We start from the raw sequence: 17,129 nt of genomic DNA, 5'->3' as shown, positions 1-17,129 counted from the left end.
ATCCAAGGTTTTATCTTAGGCTGGAGTATAATACTGGTTACGATTATTTTATTGTTTATTCATTTAGCTTACACTTTCCTAGAAAGCAAATCACAATGTTAGGTTTGTATACTAACTACTTACAATTATTTCTCCATTTATGCAGCTAACTTTTTTTTTTACTGGAGCAATTAAGGGATAGAACATGGCTCAAGGATATTATAGCTGGTATGGGATTTAAATCTAGTGTCTTCCACTTTCAAGGAGACAACTCAAGCCACTACAGTGCTGCCACGAGTTACCACTGCTCACCTCCACCATGACCTTGGGCAGGAGCTCTGCCCTGAATAGCTGCAACATAGAGTCCATGATGTTCTTCCAGCCCTCCCTGAGAATGTCCCCATGCCGGTGGGAAAGGCTGAACACTGTCTTTGCAGCCACCTGGGCTTTGCTGTTGCTGCCAAACACAGTTGGCAGGTTCTCGATCGACTGCAAGTGAAAGAACACAATGGTGTCGAGTGACACTACACACTCAAATTAAACAGGTTTCATGACACCAAAAAAGCAACAGAATCAGTGCTATATACAACATGAACATCTGTAGATCAGGAGTCCACAAAAACTATTGCTTAAGCTCATCACTGCTCAAGACTCAGATTCTGACTGAATACATTTCACCAAAAACACATTTAAGCTGAAAATTCCCCATAACTTATGTTAAAACAAACTAAATTAGCTTATTAAATAAGTAGTTTGTAAGTAGTGTGTCTAGCAGTGTAAGTCACCTTGCTGAATAAGGTGTGTGGGCCGATAACATTAAATAGGAGTTCATTGGACGTCGCTTTGGAGAAGAGCATCTGATAGATAAATAAATGTAAAGTTAGTTAGGTTTGTTTAAATACTAGAGTTGTCTTGAATTCTGATCCAGGAGTTTCATTGTATACTTGCATCTTGTCTTATTGACATTCAAGTTCTGTATTTTCAAAGATACAAACACTTTCTGGGTTATTCATCTTTAATTGCATATTCTTAACTTTTTTACAGTATTTTCCGAAATTTCTATGTGCTTCATAGTGAAAGCAACCTTTATTTCCTCCTTAACTGTTAGCAGTAAAATGCACTTAAAACCATAGCAGTGTAAGACTGCCGTCATTCAACTTGTTTCCAATGTTTATAGCCTGGGTCTGGTACTAGTGAGTGTCAGTGATTAAGATGCTTAGCACTGCACATGAATATGGGGATAGACTGGTCAACAATCTTCACTGAATAAGAGTTTGTGCAGAGAATGTGATCAGAATGACTAAAAACAAAAATACATTCCTCAAAATCTTAGTTAATGAAGATTCCATGCAACACATTCAATTAAAATCCCAGTAAAGGTAAGGTAGTTAAGAGTGCAGCTGGAAAAACTGCATTATTCTGCAACCCAAGATGACCCGAGTTTCGCCAGCCTAGATGGATACAAAGCTAATATTCATGGTTGATTATACATATTAATCTAGGAAAACACACACTTATGAAGTCTAAACATTAATGCAGCTGAGCAAAATGGGAAAAGTATTGGGAGCCGTATATATTCATAGTGGAAATACCAATGAATAACCACTTTCCTGACATGTAACTCAGTACATTTCCACTGCTTACCTCACTGCTTAGTGTTGTAAACTTGCAGAGAGAGATGATCAAGTTATCAAACACATCACTGAATCCGTAATGAGCAGCTATCATGGCACATTTCCTGCACAATAGTTAAAAATGAAAGAATGAATAATAAATAAATAAAAAAATTTAGAGGTTTTGCAATATCTCAATTGTTCAGTTCATTTGACACACACTACCAGTCCAAATACAGACACCTCAACATAAGAAGCTGAAATACTATTATACTTCAGCTCACTTGATACTGTAAATTAATTACATAACTTGCATTGGAATACTGTCACATTGGTCTTGACACACTGTCAAAGAGATCCCTTTACCCTACATTACTTTGCTGGGGACAGATTGCCAGACACATTCTAACTAAAATCTAAATTGAATCGAATCTAAAAAAGAACTTCTTGCTCCTCCTACCTGAAGCCTGCAATGGCCTTCTGGATAATGGTGTCATCTAGGCTCTTGTCAAATACATAGGAAAGGGCAGCAATGGTGGGACCCCATGTCATGGTGAAGAGGTCATGGTCATAACTACCAGCAGGCACATGCAGGAAGATTCCCTCTGGCGAGGCCCCCCGATGCAGCAGCACACTCCAAATGTAGTTCTCCTTCACCAGTCCTGTCTGCTCTTCAGGCATCACTATCTCCTCATTCCTACCATGACGTATATGGTAACATAAGCACAGTGCTTCAAACAATACTAAGGACATAATATGTTACAGAATCATTTTGATTCACTGCTTAATAAACTGGTCAACTAGGCAAACTTGCATTTCGTGTTGCTGGTCTATGCAAAACATGTCAAGACTGGTATCACTACATCAAGAGATCGATACAGAGCTTGCAGAAAAGTTTAGTTCAGTTTTGCTAAATTCATCTAAAATTATTTGTAGAGCACTGCTCCCTAAACATGCTGTTTGTTGATCACAGAATCTGATTGTACAGCTTCTATCACTGCTCTTTACAGGATTTTTGTCAGACTAAAGGCATTTTTCATCATAATTAAGAGGTAATGTATATTTGTCTTGTAAAAGAGAACAGCTATTTCATTATTCTTTCACAAGCCCTTTCGTGTAGATCTTGCAGCCTCCTTTAAGTCGGCTCATGGTATGACAAATGCCACTGGGTCTGCTTTTAGTGCTTACTGAGACCAGTGGCCTCACCAAAACCTGGTATTAAGGCTTTTAATGACGGTCTTGCAACTCCTCTCAAACATCTCACACGATGATTCAAAAAGACTAAAGGCAGCAAAAATTCTTTATACTGGTCCAAAGCAAAGAGTCATATAATTTTGTTGTGGTGTTATAGAAATTAGAGAGCACTCACAAATTAAACATTCGGCAAAAAACAGGTTTACTGAAAGAACAGAGGATATCGCAATACTCCAAAATCATGATGGGAAAGCCCCAGTCAATTTAGTTGAATATTTATTCAGAGGATATGAATATGAGTGCATCAGCGGATAGCTTACTTAATTGCATTGTAGATGTCCTCCAACATGTCCTGATCAAAGTCTTTTGAACCATTCACCCCTTTCAGGTTTTTCTTAAATTGCTGGAAAGAAGAAAAATGTTGAAAGGATCTGCACATTCATGAAAATAAGAACTCAACAATGCAACAACAAACTCAGCAGTCTAGAAGCCTAATGTAGCTGTCATGTTTGTAATGCAGGATTCTTGTGGGAAGCCCTACAAACAAGTCAAGCTTTTTACTGCCTGGCGATCAAATAAACTGATTAGCAGGTGGGTTACCTAATGATGAGTAAAAGGGAAACGTGAGCTGCTCCAAAGAGCAGGATGAAGCCCGGAGAAATAAACAGGCCGATGATTTGGGATCTTCTCTTCCCAGTGTTTTCATACCACCACAGCAGACATGAACACCACCAGCAAAGAGACAAAGCAGCTGGCCTGCACCAGGAGCACTTCCACTGTGTCATGCCACAGCTCGTTCCCAGCAGGTCCTGTGAAGCAGGATGCTGTGTGCCACCGGGATCTCTGCGTTCACGGCTACTGGCAGTTGGCCACAAGCATCTGCTATTTACAATACCGTTCAGTGCCAAAGAAGCCATTCACAATGGGAACAGTGGCGCTTTAGGCAAGGCACACTGACGGTACTGACAGTGATTAAAGTGATGGTCCTCATATAATGCAGATCAGTGTGTATGTGTACATTTTGGCTCTTCCATCATTTGGTCTAAGATACGTAGATTGATTGACAGGAAACTAATCTGAACATGCCATTCCAAAAATCACCTGCTTTAAGCCTCTTCAGAAAGAACTGTATTTTTCCTTAAGTTTATCTTGTTCCCAAAAAAAAAAAAAAAGAAATTATACAGGCAGACAAGGTCCAACTTTACTGCTAAACTAATCCATTAAGCAACCAGTTTTTAAACCTCACCTCTGGAATGGAAAATGTGCACCTTTCATTTTTCAGATATCAGCTTGTGTGATTAACAGGCATGTGCCAGGTAGCTTTGAAACATTTTTGCTTTATGTTTTGAGCTTCCCTATATATGGGTGGGTGTGCAGTGGAAGTAGCAATTTATAGCACCCTTGCCTTGGTCTCATACACCTTCAAGTCGAGCGTTATACAATGCCAGCCTTTAACATGTTAGTCTGCAAGGACGGACTTTGCTGCTGCTGTCACTCACATTTTGACTGACTACAGTAAACACACCACCATGCTTGAAAAGAAGCGAGTGAAAGCAGAGTGATCCACTGTGAGTTGCAGCTGACCACACAAATGAAACAGAAAAGACTGAAGTGGAGCGAGCATGGGATTTTATAGGTTGAAAGCCAAAAGTTTTACTAAGACACACTCAAGAACTTCATTCAATGAATTCAGCATACTTAGGATAACACACAGATGACCACTAGACAGTTTTTGACTAGACCTTAAAGTACAACATCACATGTTAAAAGTAGGACATATGGTTATGGGTTCATTCCTAAAAAGAAAACAAAAAAATGCAGGCTCACTGTCAAAGAGGAGGGAGATGTGTGAAAAACAGTCACTCACCTCCACTGTCATTGGGATGTTCTGTTTGCGGACATTATGATTGTGCTGATCAGTGTTGAGCATAATGATAGCGTAGGCCAGGGCAAAGCCAGCATCATCTGTCATGAAGGGGGAGCCGTTCACTTTCTACACACACACACATGCACGCGAACACACACACAAAGATCACAGTCAAAACATCTGATAGTAAGACGGCTTACAGTGGCATAATACAAAATTAGAACATGTCAAACATGATATAACTAGAACTCATTCTGTTTTTCCCTGATTTTGTTGCATGGTAAATAGGTCTTGCACATTTATGCAACCAGCTTGTGTAACACCAATCTTTGCCATAATACCTGTCCTTACTTCCTTATTTGATATTATCTGGGTAAATGTTCCACTACCTTCCATTACCTAAATTAAAAGTATAGCTTGGTGACCAAACAGCCCTTAATGTAACAAATGTTTGTGTGAGTGTGCTGCCTGCACATGTGTATATGAGGGTACACAAGAGAGGAGAACAGAGATCAAAGGCAACAGTGTGAGAAAGAGAGTAAAATGCACAAGGGGAGAAACAGACAGACAGAGAGAGACATGTTTCTCAACCTCCTCCGCCCCCCCCCGGAAACCAGTGTCTCACTCACATGCCAGTTATTGGTAAAGGTCTCAAGGAGCCTCTGGATGACAGGTGCCTCCCCAGGTAAGCGGAAGGCCTCTAAATACAGACGCAATGCTTCATCAATCCGAAGGCCCTGAAAGGTAAAAGTGCTGGGGGGCACAGGTAAATAAGTCATCATAGTTCAGATTTAAATGAATTTCATTACCGGGGCACAGGTAAATAGAATAAGTCATCATAATTCAGATTTAAATTAATTTTATTACCATGTTTAACAAAACAAAAAAGGAAAAAATGTTGGGATTTTGAATGAGGTAAGGAACAAAAATAAAGTTTTGTCAAAAAATTTTAGTTTTTTCCAAACATAACTATGAAGATAAATCAATAGCAGAAGTAACAAATGGTAGTGTAGTAGCTAGAGCTGTTGCCTTTGGACCCAAAGGTCACAGGTTTAAACCCCACCTCCAGCAAGTATGTACCCTAATTTACTCCAGTAAAATTGCCTAGATGTATAAAATGGGAAACTAATTGTAAGTATCTTAACTTTGTAATGAATAAATGTACAGGCAGTCCCCGGATTACATACGAGTTCCGTTCTTAAGTCTGCCTTTAAGTTGGATTTGTACGTAAGTCATAACAGTTAGGTACAGTTCATGTCTAACGTCACTTAGTCAAATGTTTGTCTTAGTATATCTTATATCACGTATGCTTCTATGCATAAAAAATAAAACATTAAAGAAACACTTCGGATATACTAAAACATCTTTAATATAACAATACAGTAAGAATAATAATGTAATGATATAACAATAAATGTAACCATGTACAGTATATATAAGAGACAAAGATAAACATTACTACAATATTTATAATAGAGAGAGCGCAAAAGGAGGAGGAGGAGGAGAGGGAATGTGTGTGTGTGGGTATAAAAAAAAAAAAAAAACATTAAAGAAACTTTAATGTCTGCTTTTCCAATGCTTGTTGGAATTTCACCTTTTTCCGATTGCTTTATTATTGTCACTTTAGCTTCAATCGTGATCGTTTTCCTTTTCTCTGATGCACCACCATTACTTGCATCACATTTACAGAGGTTTTTCTTCTGCCTCCACTTTCAGTTGGGAGTTTTTTTTAATTCCTTTCCTTCGTGGCAAGAAGGTATACTTACAGCGTTATAAAAGCACTTGTATTACGCTAGTCTGTAGTAAACTGTCTTCTTTCTTTCTTTGATGTGTTTGTTTCTTGCCTTACGCTTGTGTTCAAGCACTCTGTGTCACTGTATGAGAAGAGTGAGCTATAAAAATGAACTGAATTAAATGTACACTTTGGTGCCATGGTTAGGAAGGGGGGAAAAAAAATTAAAGCCAAATACAGTAACACACGAGACACTTAACAGCAACGTGGTCCGACTGAAAAAGAAAGTCTTTGTCCTACCTCGGGCCCACGCACCCACAAGCCGACGAACCACTGTAGACGTGCAATGTTTTGATGCGAGTTGCAAAGCCTGTTTGTTATTATGAATCATCGTACATAAGTCGAATTTTTAATATAATAGGCTTTACGAGGGGTGGTTCATAACGAACGCAAGTTTGACGTTCGTAACCTGGAGACTGCCTGTAACAGTAGCTTGTCCCACCTGTAAGCTATTAAAAAACACAATTCTACAGCATAGAATTTATGCTGTACAATAGGCACCAGAAGAGTACAATTAAAGACCACAACTCTTACTTGACAAAGCTGTCCAAGAGCTCCATGTTTTTACGATCACTGACGAACTCCCCAATCATCTTCTTGTCGAGGCGAGGGTTCTCCCGAAGCCACTGGGCTACCTCATTGTTGTCCATGGGGCTGCTGAGCAGGCCCTTCTCTTGCAGGAACTGAATGCCTTTTTTAGGCTTCTGGTTGAACTGCTCTGTCCCTGTGATCAGCAGCTTCAAGGTCACAGGGGGTCAGGAAATTACACAATTAGGGTCTGTACCTTGCTCAAGGGTACTCTACAGCTGTAGATGAGAGTCAAAACCTGCAACCTTTGTACCTGAAGGAAACCACTACACTATCAGTAGCCCTTATGCCCTCAGTAATACAGAAAGAAGCTGTCAATTTATATGACTTCTTTACTATTATAAGACAATGGATAATACAATTTTTGACTTCATGCATCATAATCTTTAGGCATAAGAATTTTATTTTAATGTATCTAGTTACACAATTACTCATATTGGGGTGAATATGTATGTTATCAGTACTTATAGATGCAGGTGGGATTTTAACTGGAAGATTTTTTTAATACCTTCTTTTTGTTCTTGATTTCTATGAGTTCCTGAGAGTCTGGCAGACAGCAGGAGAACCGCTGTGGTTTCTTGGGTGCTTTTTTGTCAGCTAGAGATAAACAGACTAGCCTGTAACTGGTTTTTAAGCAAAAGGCAATTCTGTTAAGAACAAAGAGGTTGATATTGTTCATCCACATTAAGCAACATTCTTACCAAAAAACTTAGTATAAGACAAATGTCAAACAAATATGACGAGAGAGAAGTAAGGGTAAAGGCAAAGGCAAATTTGATTGAGATTATCAGCAGACACAAGTGTTGTACTTGGCACTGAAGAGGCAGTACCGAGCTCTATTTCCTCCTGGTCCTGCCTCCCCAAACTCATCCTCTCCGCCATCAGGTGTCCACTGGTGGGGAGGCACGCAGGCTTTTCCTCAACCTCTGGGCCATTCTTCACAGTGGAGGTGGTGTTAGCAAGTCTCTCTCCTAATGAAGTGAGACCAGTTACAACATGCTGCTCCATACTGTTTGCAGAGCAAAAAACACACTGCTCCTGTGCGTACATTTCTACATTTGCACAACCCTCCTACAGAGGACATACAAGTTCAATTTACCCCATGCTGAGTAAACACACTGCTCAGTCCTATTATGATAACCTCAGGATGGCATGACCCTAACCTTACCTATGACGGTGTCAGTGCCCCTGCTGCCTGTGCCCTCTACCTCGGGTGTGACCGCATCTGACTGGTCAGCACTGTTGAGCACTTTGGCCTGGCAGTGAGCCTCTATGCTGTCAATCACAGTGAGCAGGGCCTCCAGAGAGAGGAGATGGGTGGTGTACAGCTGCCCTGACACAGGAAAGGCATTCTGCAACACAGCATAACACAAGCCATGAGCTGGCCATTAGTGGTCCATTTTCAAGTGCACTATGCATTGTTATGACTCCTAACATCCCGGTCAAATAACTGCATGTGCTCTGGAGCTAAATGGGTGGTCTTTTTAAGTTTTAAAGACAGCTGCTCTGCAATACATTTACGTTAATTATTCTTCCAAAGGAGGCACATCTACTGTGTGATTTCACTGACCTTTCTGGTCTCCATTATGTACTGATCACATGCAAAAAAAATTTAAAAAAAAAAAAAAAAACAACAACATTTAATGAGGTAAATATGTTATTTTCTCAGCTATGGACTCTGCCTCTGGGTCACTATCCAGTGCTTTCACCTGGTATGTTCATGTCTAGGCTGGCTACTACCTTGGAGAGCAGTTTGGTGAGGTCTTCAAACAGGTTGGAGCAGTAGTAATCACAGTCATAGTTGATGTAGAGCTCCGTGACAAAGCTGGGGATCCTCCACAGCTGCACGATTGCCTCAAGGGCCATCTCCTTCATCTCATAGGGCATTTTGGCATTTTCAGAGGTAATGATGTCCATAAGTTTCTTCAAATACATCTGCAGGGAGACAAATATTTTATGGGTTATTCTCTTTTTAATTTGAATTCCTCTTAAGCTTTTTTGTTCTGCTTCCTGTTAACATTTGGCAGGTTTACATTTAATTCCTGCAAGATACATGAAAAAATAATGTAGCATTGAAGAAGCAAAGCTTCTAAGATATCAGAAACTGGGGAACTTCCATTTCATACATACCTCAAGCTGAAACTTGAGATGTCCTCTCATACTTTCAAAAAGCAAGAAGCACACTCGTATCGAACTAGCATATAAATTTATACGATCCACACTCAGCAACTGCAGGAGAAAGCAGAGATTTCAAAAAGAAAGATGACTTTCTATGCCTGGTTGCTCTCAGTACACCCTGACAAGGCCTGACCCCTGCAGTCATTCACTCTCAATAACAGCCTCAATTGCAGACTTCACCTCACCACCAAGCATGCAGAAAACTCATGCTCTAACATGATTTCACACATAAATGTCCAGCAAGTAATACTATTTTTAAAAAAAAAAAAAAAAAAATAAAAAAATAAAAATCTATTTTCAACCTTGTATAAAATTAATAAAATATACACTCCAGGTGACATTAGGAGAGGTCCCAGAGGGTGGTACCTGGAAGAGGTGCCTGCAGAGTTCGTCTTTGACCAGGCACAACAGGGACTGGTACGGGGCAATGTGCGCTGCCTCCAGGGCCACAGTCAGCAGCTGCAGTCCCATGTGCAGCATAACATCTGAGTTGTGGCGATCATGTGGATTGGTGAGGGAGATGAGAAAGCGGAAGAGTTCTCGGAGGCAAGGCAGGCCATAAGGGATCAGGGCTGCACCTGTGAAAGTGGGCATGCATTCTGAGGTTGTTAATGGCCAACCAACAAGAAAGGGCTCCTCGATTTGTTTTATTTAGTGTTGTTTGTTATCTGTGATTTATACATTACTGCATCACATTCTTCACTTTTTGTCTGGGAAACATCATATTACTGAGTTAAATTTAAAAGTTCCAATAGCAAATATAAACCACAAACGAATGACCACGTCCCAGTTCTGCTCACCATCTTTGTGGGTGGACTGTGTGAAGCGAACACCACGGGGGTTAACATAGTCCATGTCATGCACAGAGGCCGTGTCTGACTGTTCCGCCAATGAGTCTCTGTCCTCCAGAACCTCAGGGATGGACTCCACTGAAGCTGACTGGGTACGCTCAACCTGCACTGCTTCACCCTGTTGGGACAAAGTACAAATACAACACTTCATATATGAAACAAAAACCAAGGTGAACACCAATTTACACTGCAGATCTCATGTTTGACCTCGTGACTTAAAAATACAAATAAAATGAGCAGTGGCATGCAAAGCAATCAGTGTTAAGTATGGAAATGCTTCAAAAACACTTCCACATGCAAGGAAGAAAGGCCTCTGATTACTGACCAGCCTGTCACCCCACATAGGCAAGAGTGAAAGGGGAGGAAAGCCACACCTGTGTTTCAAGTCGACCAGGCTCGGAGGAGGGCGTGGTGGCAGTGGAGCTGCTCTGCTCCAGGTCTGTCAGATCCTCCCTAGATGTGGCTTTGGAGGAGGCATCGAGACCACTGTCAGCAGCAGGGCTGGAGATGGAGGAGGCCACGCTGTCAGACAGAGGGAGACCAGGTGGCTGCTCCTCCATGAAGGGAACTCCACCTATAAGCATGACCCACAAACATAGTAAACTACTCATTTATTTACATTTACATTTATTCATTTAGCAGATGCTTTTGTCCAAAGTGACATACATCTCATCAAAAGCACAATTTATGCATTACATTAAGAGAAAGAGACATAGCTGCAGACATGCAAGTCTCAAGTAAACCTAGTCTGTTACCTACCACTTGCTGCACCATGGTTCATCGTTCAATCAACACTCATATTGATCATGGTATTCTTTGTTGTTTATCAAACATTATTCAAACTTTGCCCATGAAAATATATATTCAGACAACAACAAATAGAATCTATTGTGGGACTTGAACCGGCAACCAACATACCACCTACTGTTCAAAGAAGTGACGATGCAGCCATGGAAGGAGACAAAGAGTGAGGTTATAAGAAATAATAAGCCTTACCTGAAAGGTTATTACTAAGAGTGGGTGGCTGGGAGGTGTCAGTCAAACCAGAGGCACTGCGCACCATGTGTCGGGGTGGCCGTGGAGAACGCTTCTGCTTCTTCCATTTGGAAGACTCACTCATCCCTCCTGCACGCATCTTGAGCTGCAACAGAAAGTACAGGCATTGACTCAAAGGCCTGGATCTACAGCTGCTGATTCAACAAAATGGAGGCACAGGCACAGCAATCTGATAGCACTGCTAGTTGCCAGGAAAACCATCTTTTTTTTTTTTTTTTTTAACCAAGCTGGCAGGCTTGCTGACTGTACAGCTGCAGAGAAAACCACATCAACAAAATACTTTTAATACTGTGACGTGTTATTTTTCTTTGAACCTAACAACAGTTTTGTTCAAAGAGAAAAATGAAAAATATTGTTGGTTTTAACACTGTATTACATTGATGTGGTTTCTAACAATATGCAACCCAAATATAAAGGTTAAGTCATTAGCTGAATTACAAACAGAAAAACACAGAATAGAAGGCAATGTCCAACTGAGCTGAAGATCCAAACTAGTCACATTAAAATGTTTAAGTATTCTTAGTAGCCTTATATTTAAAATTTAATTTTTTAAATTATGTTTTTCACCAGTAATTATTGTTGTGGTATTCAATTTCAATCTCTACACATTTGCTTAATACATGTACGGGAAGCATTTTATATGCTTAAACTGACTGTGTACATACTATGTATGTATTATATACTGTATATACTGGTGTGTATCAGGTAGCAGGGAACCACTACCTAACCAGCTGGTAGGAAATATAAAAGACAGTTCGACTAATCTCTATAAGAGGCACTGGCCTTCTTCACATTAATGGTATCTGACAAGCAGCTGGTCCCCATCCTGGAGGGCTACCATCTAGAAGCATACTCTCCATATTGTGGTCCTCCATACATTCAGTAATTTAACCAAGCTAAGGAAAAAGCAAAAAGAGCAAGTTTTCAGCAAGCAGGAGGTCCATTTTCAGCTACAGCAGTCCAGCTGCAACCTCTCTTCCAGTTTAAAGTGAGCTGCAAGGATGTGCTTGCTAGTGGACCTCCAGGATGCAGGTCAAAGACAGGGCTCAGAGAGCCTGGCCAGGGAAGCGTCCATGACCCCGTTGGAAGAAACCCCAAACAGCCAGTGGCTTTCCTTACCTGCACACGTTTGTTTTTCCACAAGATATTGTAAGCCTCAAGAGAAAAGGGCAGGTGCCAGTGATTAGTGAGGGGGAACATGTCAGCAGCACATGCACGCGCACACACACACGTCGCACAAGCGTTGTCATCCTGTGAGGCATAGGGGGTACACTCCCATATCCCATACCAAACCCCATGCACAACTCTTTAGAGTTCAGGCAACTAGAAGGGGATCTGAGACCATAACTCCAACACAAACACTCACCATGAACAAACAAAAAAAAAAAAAAATGAAGGAGATGCAGGCAATGGGGTATAAGGGTGAGGGGCACAATGCACATGGCTTATAACTGGCAATCTTCAAACAAACATTTCTGGGACCTCCACAGCAGCGAGTAAAACTGCTGCATTCGTTCAGTGTGAGAGCTAGACCAGGCAACACTTCATCAAGGAATAATCTACAAGCAGATTTGCCGGAATAAAAAGATCTCTATGTCTGCTATCTTAGGGCAAAATTACGAAGTATATTAGTCAAGACTCAAAACAGATCCTCACTTTGTGTTACTCTGTGAGTGGAAATGCCAGAAAAGTCCCCTGAAGAAACTGTACTACAACCCAAGCTAGATCCATCAAAAGAAAGAAAACAATCCAAATTAAACTAGGTCCTAAACTTTTTTCATTATATTAATGCAAAAAAAAATATTAAATTTGACTGTTTTGTAGATTTCACATCTTTTTCTGAAAGTAACAGACTGAAAAATGCATCCCTTACCTCTCCAAATCAAATAGCATGTGTTAAAGCCATAAAATGTTTCATGTGAGCCAACTTTAAAAACTCAAACATTAACATGATTATGGCAATTAAAGAATGAAAATCCTTGCATTATATAAACAAATTACAGGACCAACAGTTTTAGTGGCACTCAGAAAATTAAGAAAATGAAAAATAATAATAATAAAAAAACATCATAGGCAAAATACTGCTGGGTACATGTTTATGGTAAGTGGAGGCATCAGTACTGAGTAAATGCAGAGTTGCCCATAGTCAGCATTTATGTGGTACAACACACCCACATGCACTCACTCAGAGAAGCCATGCTACACTGTATATTTAAGAATGCATTAACAGAGGCCTATCTGCACACTACTGTTTTAATGACCATGTCCAGCAGTACCCTCTCTAAGCCCCTCTGACTGGTGTTTATAGGCTGCTCTGCACAAATAAGACCGTGTTTGTCCAGGACACAAGATGGGATCTGTGGAAAACAGGCAAATGTGCAGTTTATAGGGGGACAACAAGGAGAAAACAGGAATGCAGCAGACATTGCAAACAAGAAACAACTAGTAGGTGAAAAAAGCACAATCAGGAGGACGGGAGACCATCCACTCCATACACAACACTAGAGACTGCATATCTCCATCCATCTACAGCAGGGATGCTCGAGCCTACTTCTTGTGGGCTGCAAGGCTGCAGCTGAGCTCTTCGTAACTAAGCTTTATTTCATTTTCACTGCGTAACAAGACTCAAATATCAAACCAAATGTCCAACTACTATCTGAGTAGTTGTTCATTTTCATAAAAACATGTTAACATTTTCACCATTACGATAGTTACAGGTCTATTAATGCCAGTTCAGTTTAACAATTGAAAAACAAGTTCTCCATTTGTTCTCAACAGTAACTGTCAAAATCCCAATCAGGGCCGAGTAAGAGCTCAGATGCAACAAAAACCAGGGCTGTCAAAACCTAATTCTACAAACCTGTGCTGAAAGACTTCTGCTTGTACAGGGCTTCCAGCAGTAATACTAAGCTGGCGAGTTACATTTATTAATAACAGAAAAAGCAATACTAACTCAATAGCAATCTTATAAATAGAAAAGTGGCTAGATAACAGAACAAATTCAACGACAATAGATGGAACAAATTCAAGAGTGATCCAAATAAAACCGCAAGATCACCATTTAAGTTTTTTAAAACTCTACAGGTTAAAATGTGTGCAAGCAGATGTTTTGCAGTATACAGTAAAAAGTTTTGAGAAGTGGTGCAAATTTAAACAAGCCCTGTAATGCAAACTAAGTGACAGCAGTTGAAATGAAATAGAAAGAAAAGAGGGAGAGGTGGGGGGGCTGCAGGCAAACGTAGCCCCACCAGTTGGGACTGAAGTCAAACCATCAGTATATCAGACAGCTAAACTTACCTTTTTCATGTTGGCACCCACAAAGCTTTTGGCTTCCTCTTTAAACTGGGGCAGTCTGGAGAGGGGGAGAAAAAAAAAAAAAAAAAACCACAACAAAAAAAAGAGACAAAATGTGGCTGTAACTTGACTGCATCCAGCACTGCAAAACCACTAGAGCTGTAGATCCTATAAAAATACATGAAAACTACTAATAAAGGCAGGTGTTTTTCCCATTAATATATTTGTTGTGAACCATTTCTGAGTGTGACGCAATGGCAATACCAGTAATTTACTCTAATTTAAGATGGAGAGAAAACAAATGACGAAGCAAACATTCCTCCTCTAAAAGAGAATGACTCTCTTGGAAAAATGGCTTACATCCACATTAAGGGAGTATTGGGGCTTCTGTGGACTCTCCAGCTTTGCGGAAAATGAGATGTCAAAGGGTGAGCTTGACGTTAACTATCCGATAATCATGTCATCCCACTGGCTTGGCCATGGGATGATCTCTGGGCCCACCAGATTAACATCCGTAATACCTTTGCAGGCTATTGAAGCCCTCTTTGAAGCACTTGATTGAATTCACCACTCATTATTCCCAACCTGTGACTGACACAAGCTAAAGACCCTACTAATGAGGGTGCTGTGAACGAGACAGGCTGAGCAAAGAACTCAGACAAAGGGAATGGCATGCTCTCTGTGCTTGTATGTGTCTGGGTGTGTCTGCGTGAGAGAAAGAGAGTTTAAAACACTGATGGTGGTCAGGCCTGCTGCTTAATTGTGTGGAGTTGGATAACAGAGGCACCATGTGTTGGAGAGGAGGTTTAGTACTAAACCCTAAAGTAAGACTCAAGAATGACCTGAGGGTTATAAGTATAACCTACTGAAAGAACAAAACTACCCCAGACTTTAATTCAGACAGCCCTTATCTCCTTAACAGGTGCTGTTTCCGACTTTATGACTGCTCTAAGACTTTCAATTAATTTTAGAAAAAAATTGAATGCCACATATCACCAATAACTTAAAAAACCTATTATTGTGACAAATGCATTACTAGTGCAAAGCTCATTTGGTTTCTAATTTTGCACACATTAAAGGAGATTCTCCTGTCATGTTATGTGCTTCACTGGGTGGTGGAAGGGCTGTGTGTGTGTGCCCGTGTATATATTATATATATAAAATATGATATCTAAATTCTGCTTGATTGTGTCGGGGTTCAGCTGGGGCTATTTGCCATGCTAATTCCCTCCACTGTTTATACGAGCACTGCTGACCTTCGTCAGGAATTGTTGTTCATCTATATGCAGAACAAACAATGTGGTATTCTGTGGGTTCAACTCTGTCTACAACAGTATGTGACATGCAGTTGAATGCAAAATTGGTGCCACTGGTGCAGGCTGGGAAATTCCATCAGGGCTTGGTTAGTGTTTTAGAGAACAATCAACCTTTGACCCATAAACAGCAGCCACTACATGATTTCCAACAGGTTAATACTATATTGCATAGGTGAACTGTATGCAAGGACCACAATCTCATGTACTACAGGAAAAAAAGTGCATAGGCTAGTGTACCACATAGGAAGTATAGCAAGTAACTCAAATACTAGATGCCTTACAGTCTGCTAAGCATTACTGTAAATACCCTAAACCATCACTCAGCTCTTATTACATATGAAGTTTACAGGCCTTCCAAGGAATGAGGAATCATTTTTCTTTGTATTTACTTGCTCAGTGTAGTCAATGAAGTCAGTGCAATGCAGTCAGTGAAGGCACTGCAGAAAATATTATATTCTTCCTTTTCAGTATTTACAGATGCATAACATTCTCTTGGATAATACTCCCTCCAAGACATTTCCACAAAAACTGCACGTTACTTTTGTGACTTCTACGAGACTCAAAAAAGTAGCTTGAGCATGACAGAAAAAAATTAATATTTCTGACTTTTCACCTGCAAACATTTCAGGCCTCTTGCTATAAAATTCCCAATGTTTTGAAAATTCACATGGACTAGATTGACATCTGACTTTTCAAATGTTTAAACACACGTTTTTAAAGCATACAATGTCACCTAAATCGATCTTAAAAATACATCTCTGAAACATTCAACAAAAATCCTTCATCTCCGTGCCATCTCTGCTGCAGGCTGAACCAACTCTTGAAACTGAAACTGGTGGCAAGGACACAGAAGCTAATTAAAGGCAACCAATTTCCTGTTGAGTCTTCAGGTGGTGGGTTAAGCTTGTCATTTACCACCGGATGGTATGGGATGGTTCAGGTGGGTGATGGGTGGGAAGGGGGGTTAACTGTGACATGTCCCTACCTGGAGAACAGCAGCTGCACCATGTCCACCAGAGTGTGCTCGGCTGACTTCCTCAGTAGCTCTGGGTGAGTAAGAGGGAAAAAACAAACAGCATGGGCCCCATTAGAGGCAGCCACCATCACCCGCTCCCCACCGGGTGTTTGCTCAGGATTAGGTGGAGTTTTATTAAAGCGCTGTCAAGGGGAGAGCCAGGGCCTTCACGCATGTGAACAGACGACCGGGGGTGGGCAATCACAGCCACGGAAAGAGCTGGAACTTGCAAACAGAAGTAGTGCAAGACGTTCACTGTCACTGGCTCAACAGAAACGATTAAAGAGAACCTCAAATGTCTCCCATAAAGAGCTTATCTTTAATTCTAATTGAGCATGTAAGGACATTGATGCCCTCGGTAACAAGTCGCCGTTACCAATTTCGAG

The 17,129-nt window shown here is 40.6% G+C and overlaps 1 protein-coding gene across 9 annotated transcripts in view; it reads right to left on the bottom strand.

Annotated features, from left to right (window-relative positions):
- The window catches only part of gbf1 (golgi brefeldin A resistant guanine nucleotide exchange factor 1), a 68,825-nt gene that overhangs the window by 10,175 nt on the left and 41,521 nt on the right, over window positions 1-17,129 (bottom strand). For 4 of the 9 annotated variants that reach the window (XM_018724911.2, XM_018724912.2, XM_018724913.2 and 1 more), the window contains exons 7-26: window positions 16,714-16,774; window positions 14,416-14,470; window positions 13,395-13,475; window positions 12,238-12,273; window positions 11,059-11,203; window positions 10,437-10,636; window positions 10,012-10,180; window positions 9,578-9,789; window positions 9,164-9,262; window positions 8,774-8,968; window positions 8,202-8,385; window positions 7,864-8,004; window positions 7,542-7,630; window positions 6,980-7,182; window positions 5,283-5,406; window positions 4,654-4,779; window positions 3,107-3,189; window positions 2,053-2,289; window positions 1,624-1,717; window positions 292-468 (exon numbers count right to left, since the gene is read on the bottom strand). In XM_018724911.2, the coding sequence (XP_018580427.2) occupies window positions 292-468; window positions 1,624-1,717; window positions 2,053-2,289; window positions 3,107-3,189; window positions 4,654-4,779; window positions 5,283-5,406; window positions 6,980-7,182; window positions 7,542-7,630; window positions 7,864-8,004; window positions 8,202-8,385; window positions 8,774-8,968; window positions 9,164-9,262; window positions 9,578-9,789; window positions 10,012-10,180; window positions 10,437-10,636; window positions 11,059-11,203; window positions 12,238-12,273; window positions 13,395-13,475; window positions 14,416-14,470; window positions 16,714-16,774 (2,711 nt within the window). The remainder of the gene's footprint in view (window positions 1-291; window positions 469-1,623; window positions 1,718-2,052; window positions 2,290-3,106; window positions 3,190-4,653; window positions 4,780-5,282; window positions 5,407-6,979; window positions 7,183-7,541; window positions 7,631-7,863; window positions 8,005-8,201; window positions 8,386-8,773; window positions 8,969-9,163; window positions 9,263-9,577; window positions 9,790-10,011; window positions 10,181-10,436; window positions 10,637-11,058; window positions 11,204-12,237; window positions 12,274-13,394; window positions 13,476-14,415; window positions 14,471-16,713; window positions 16,775-17,129) is intronic. The other 5 variants (XM_018724917.2, XM_018724919.2, XM_018724920.2 and 2 more) reach the window with 2 other exon arrangements.

Source organism: Scleropages formosus, chromosome 8, assembly GCF_900964775.1.
Source record: "Scleropages formosus chromosome 8, fSclFor1.1, whole genome shotgun sequence".
Classification (NCBI taxonomy): Eukaryota; Metazoa; Chordata; class Actinopteri; order Osteoglossiformes; family Osteoglossidae; genus Scleropages; species Scleropages formosus.
The sequence above is the reverse complement of the archived record's forward strand: the minus strand, read 5'-3'. Positions and strand labels throughout refer to the sequence as shown.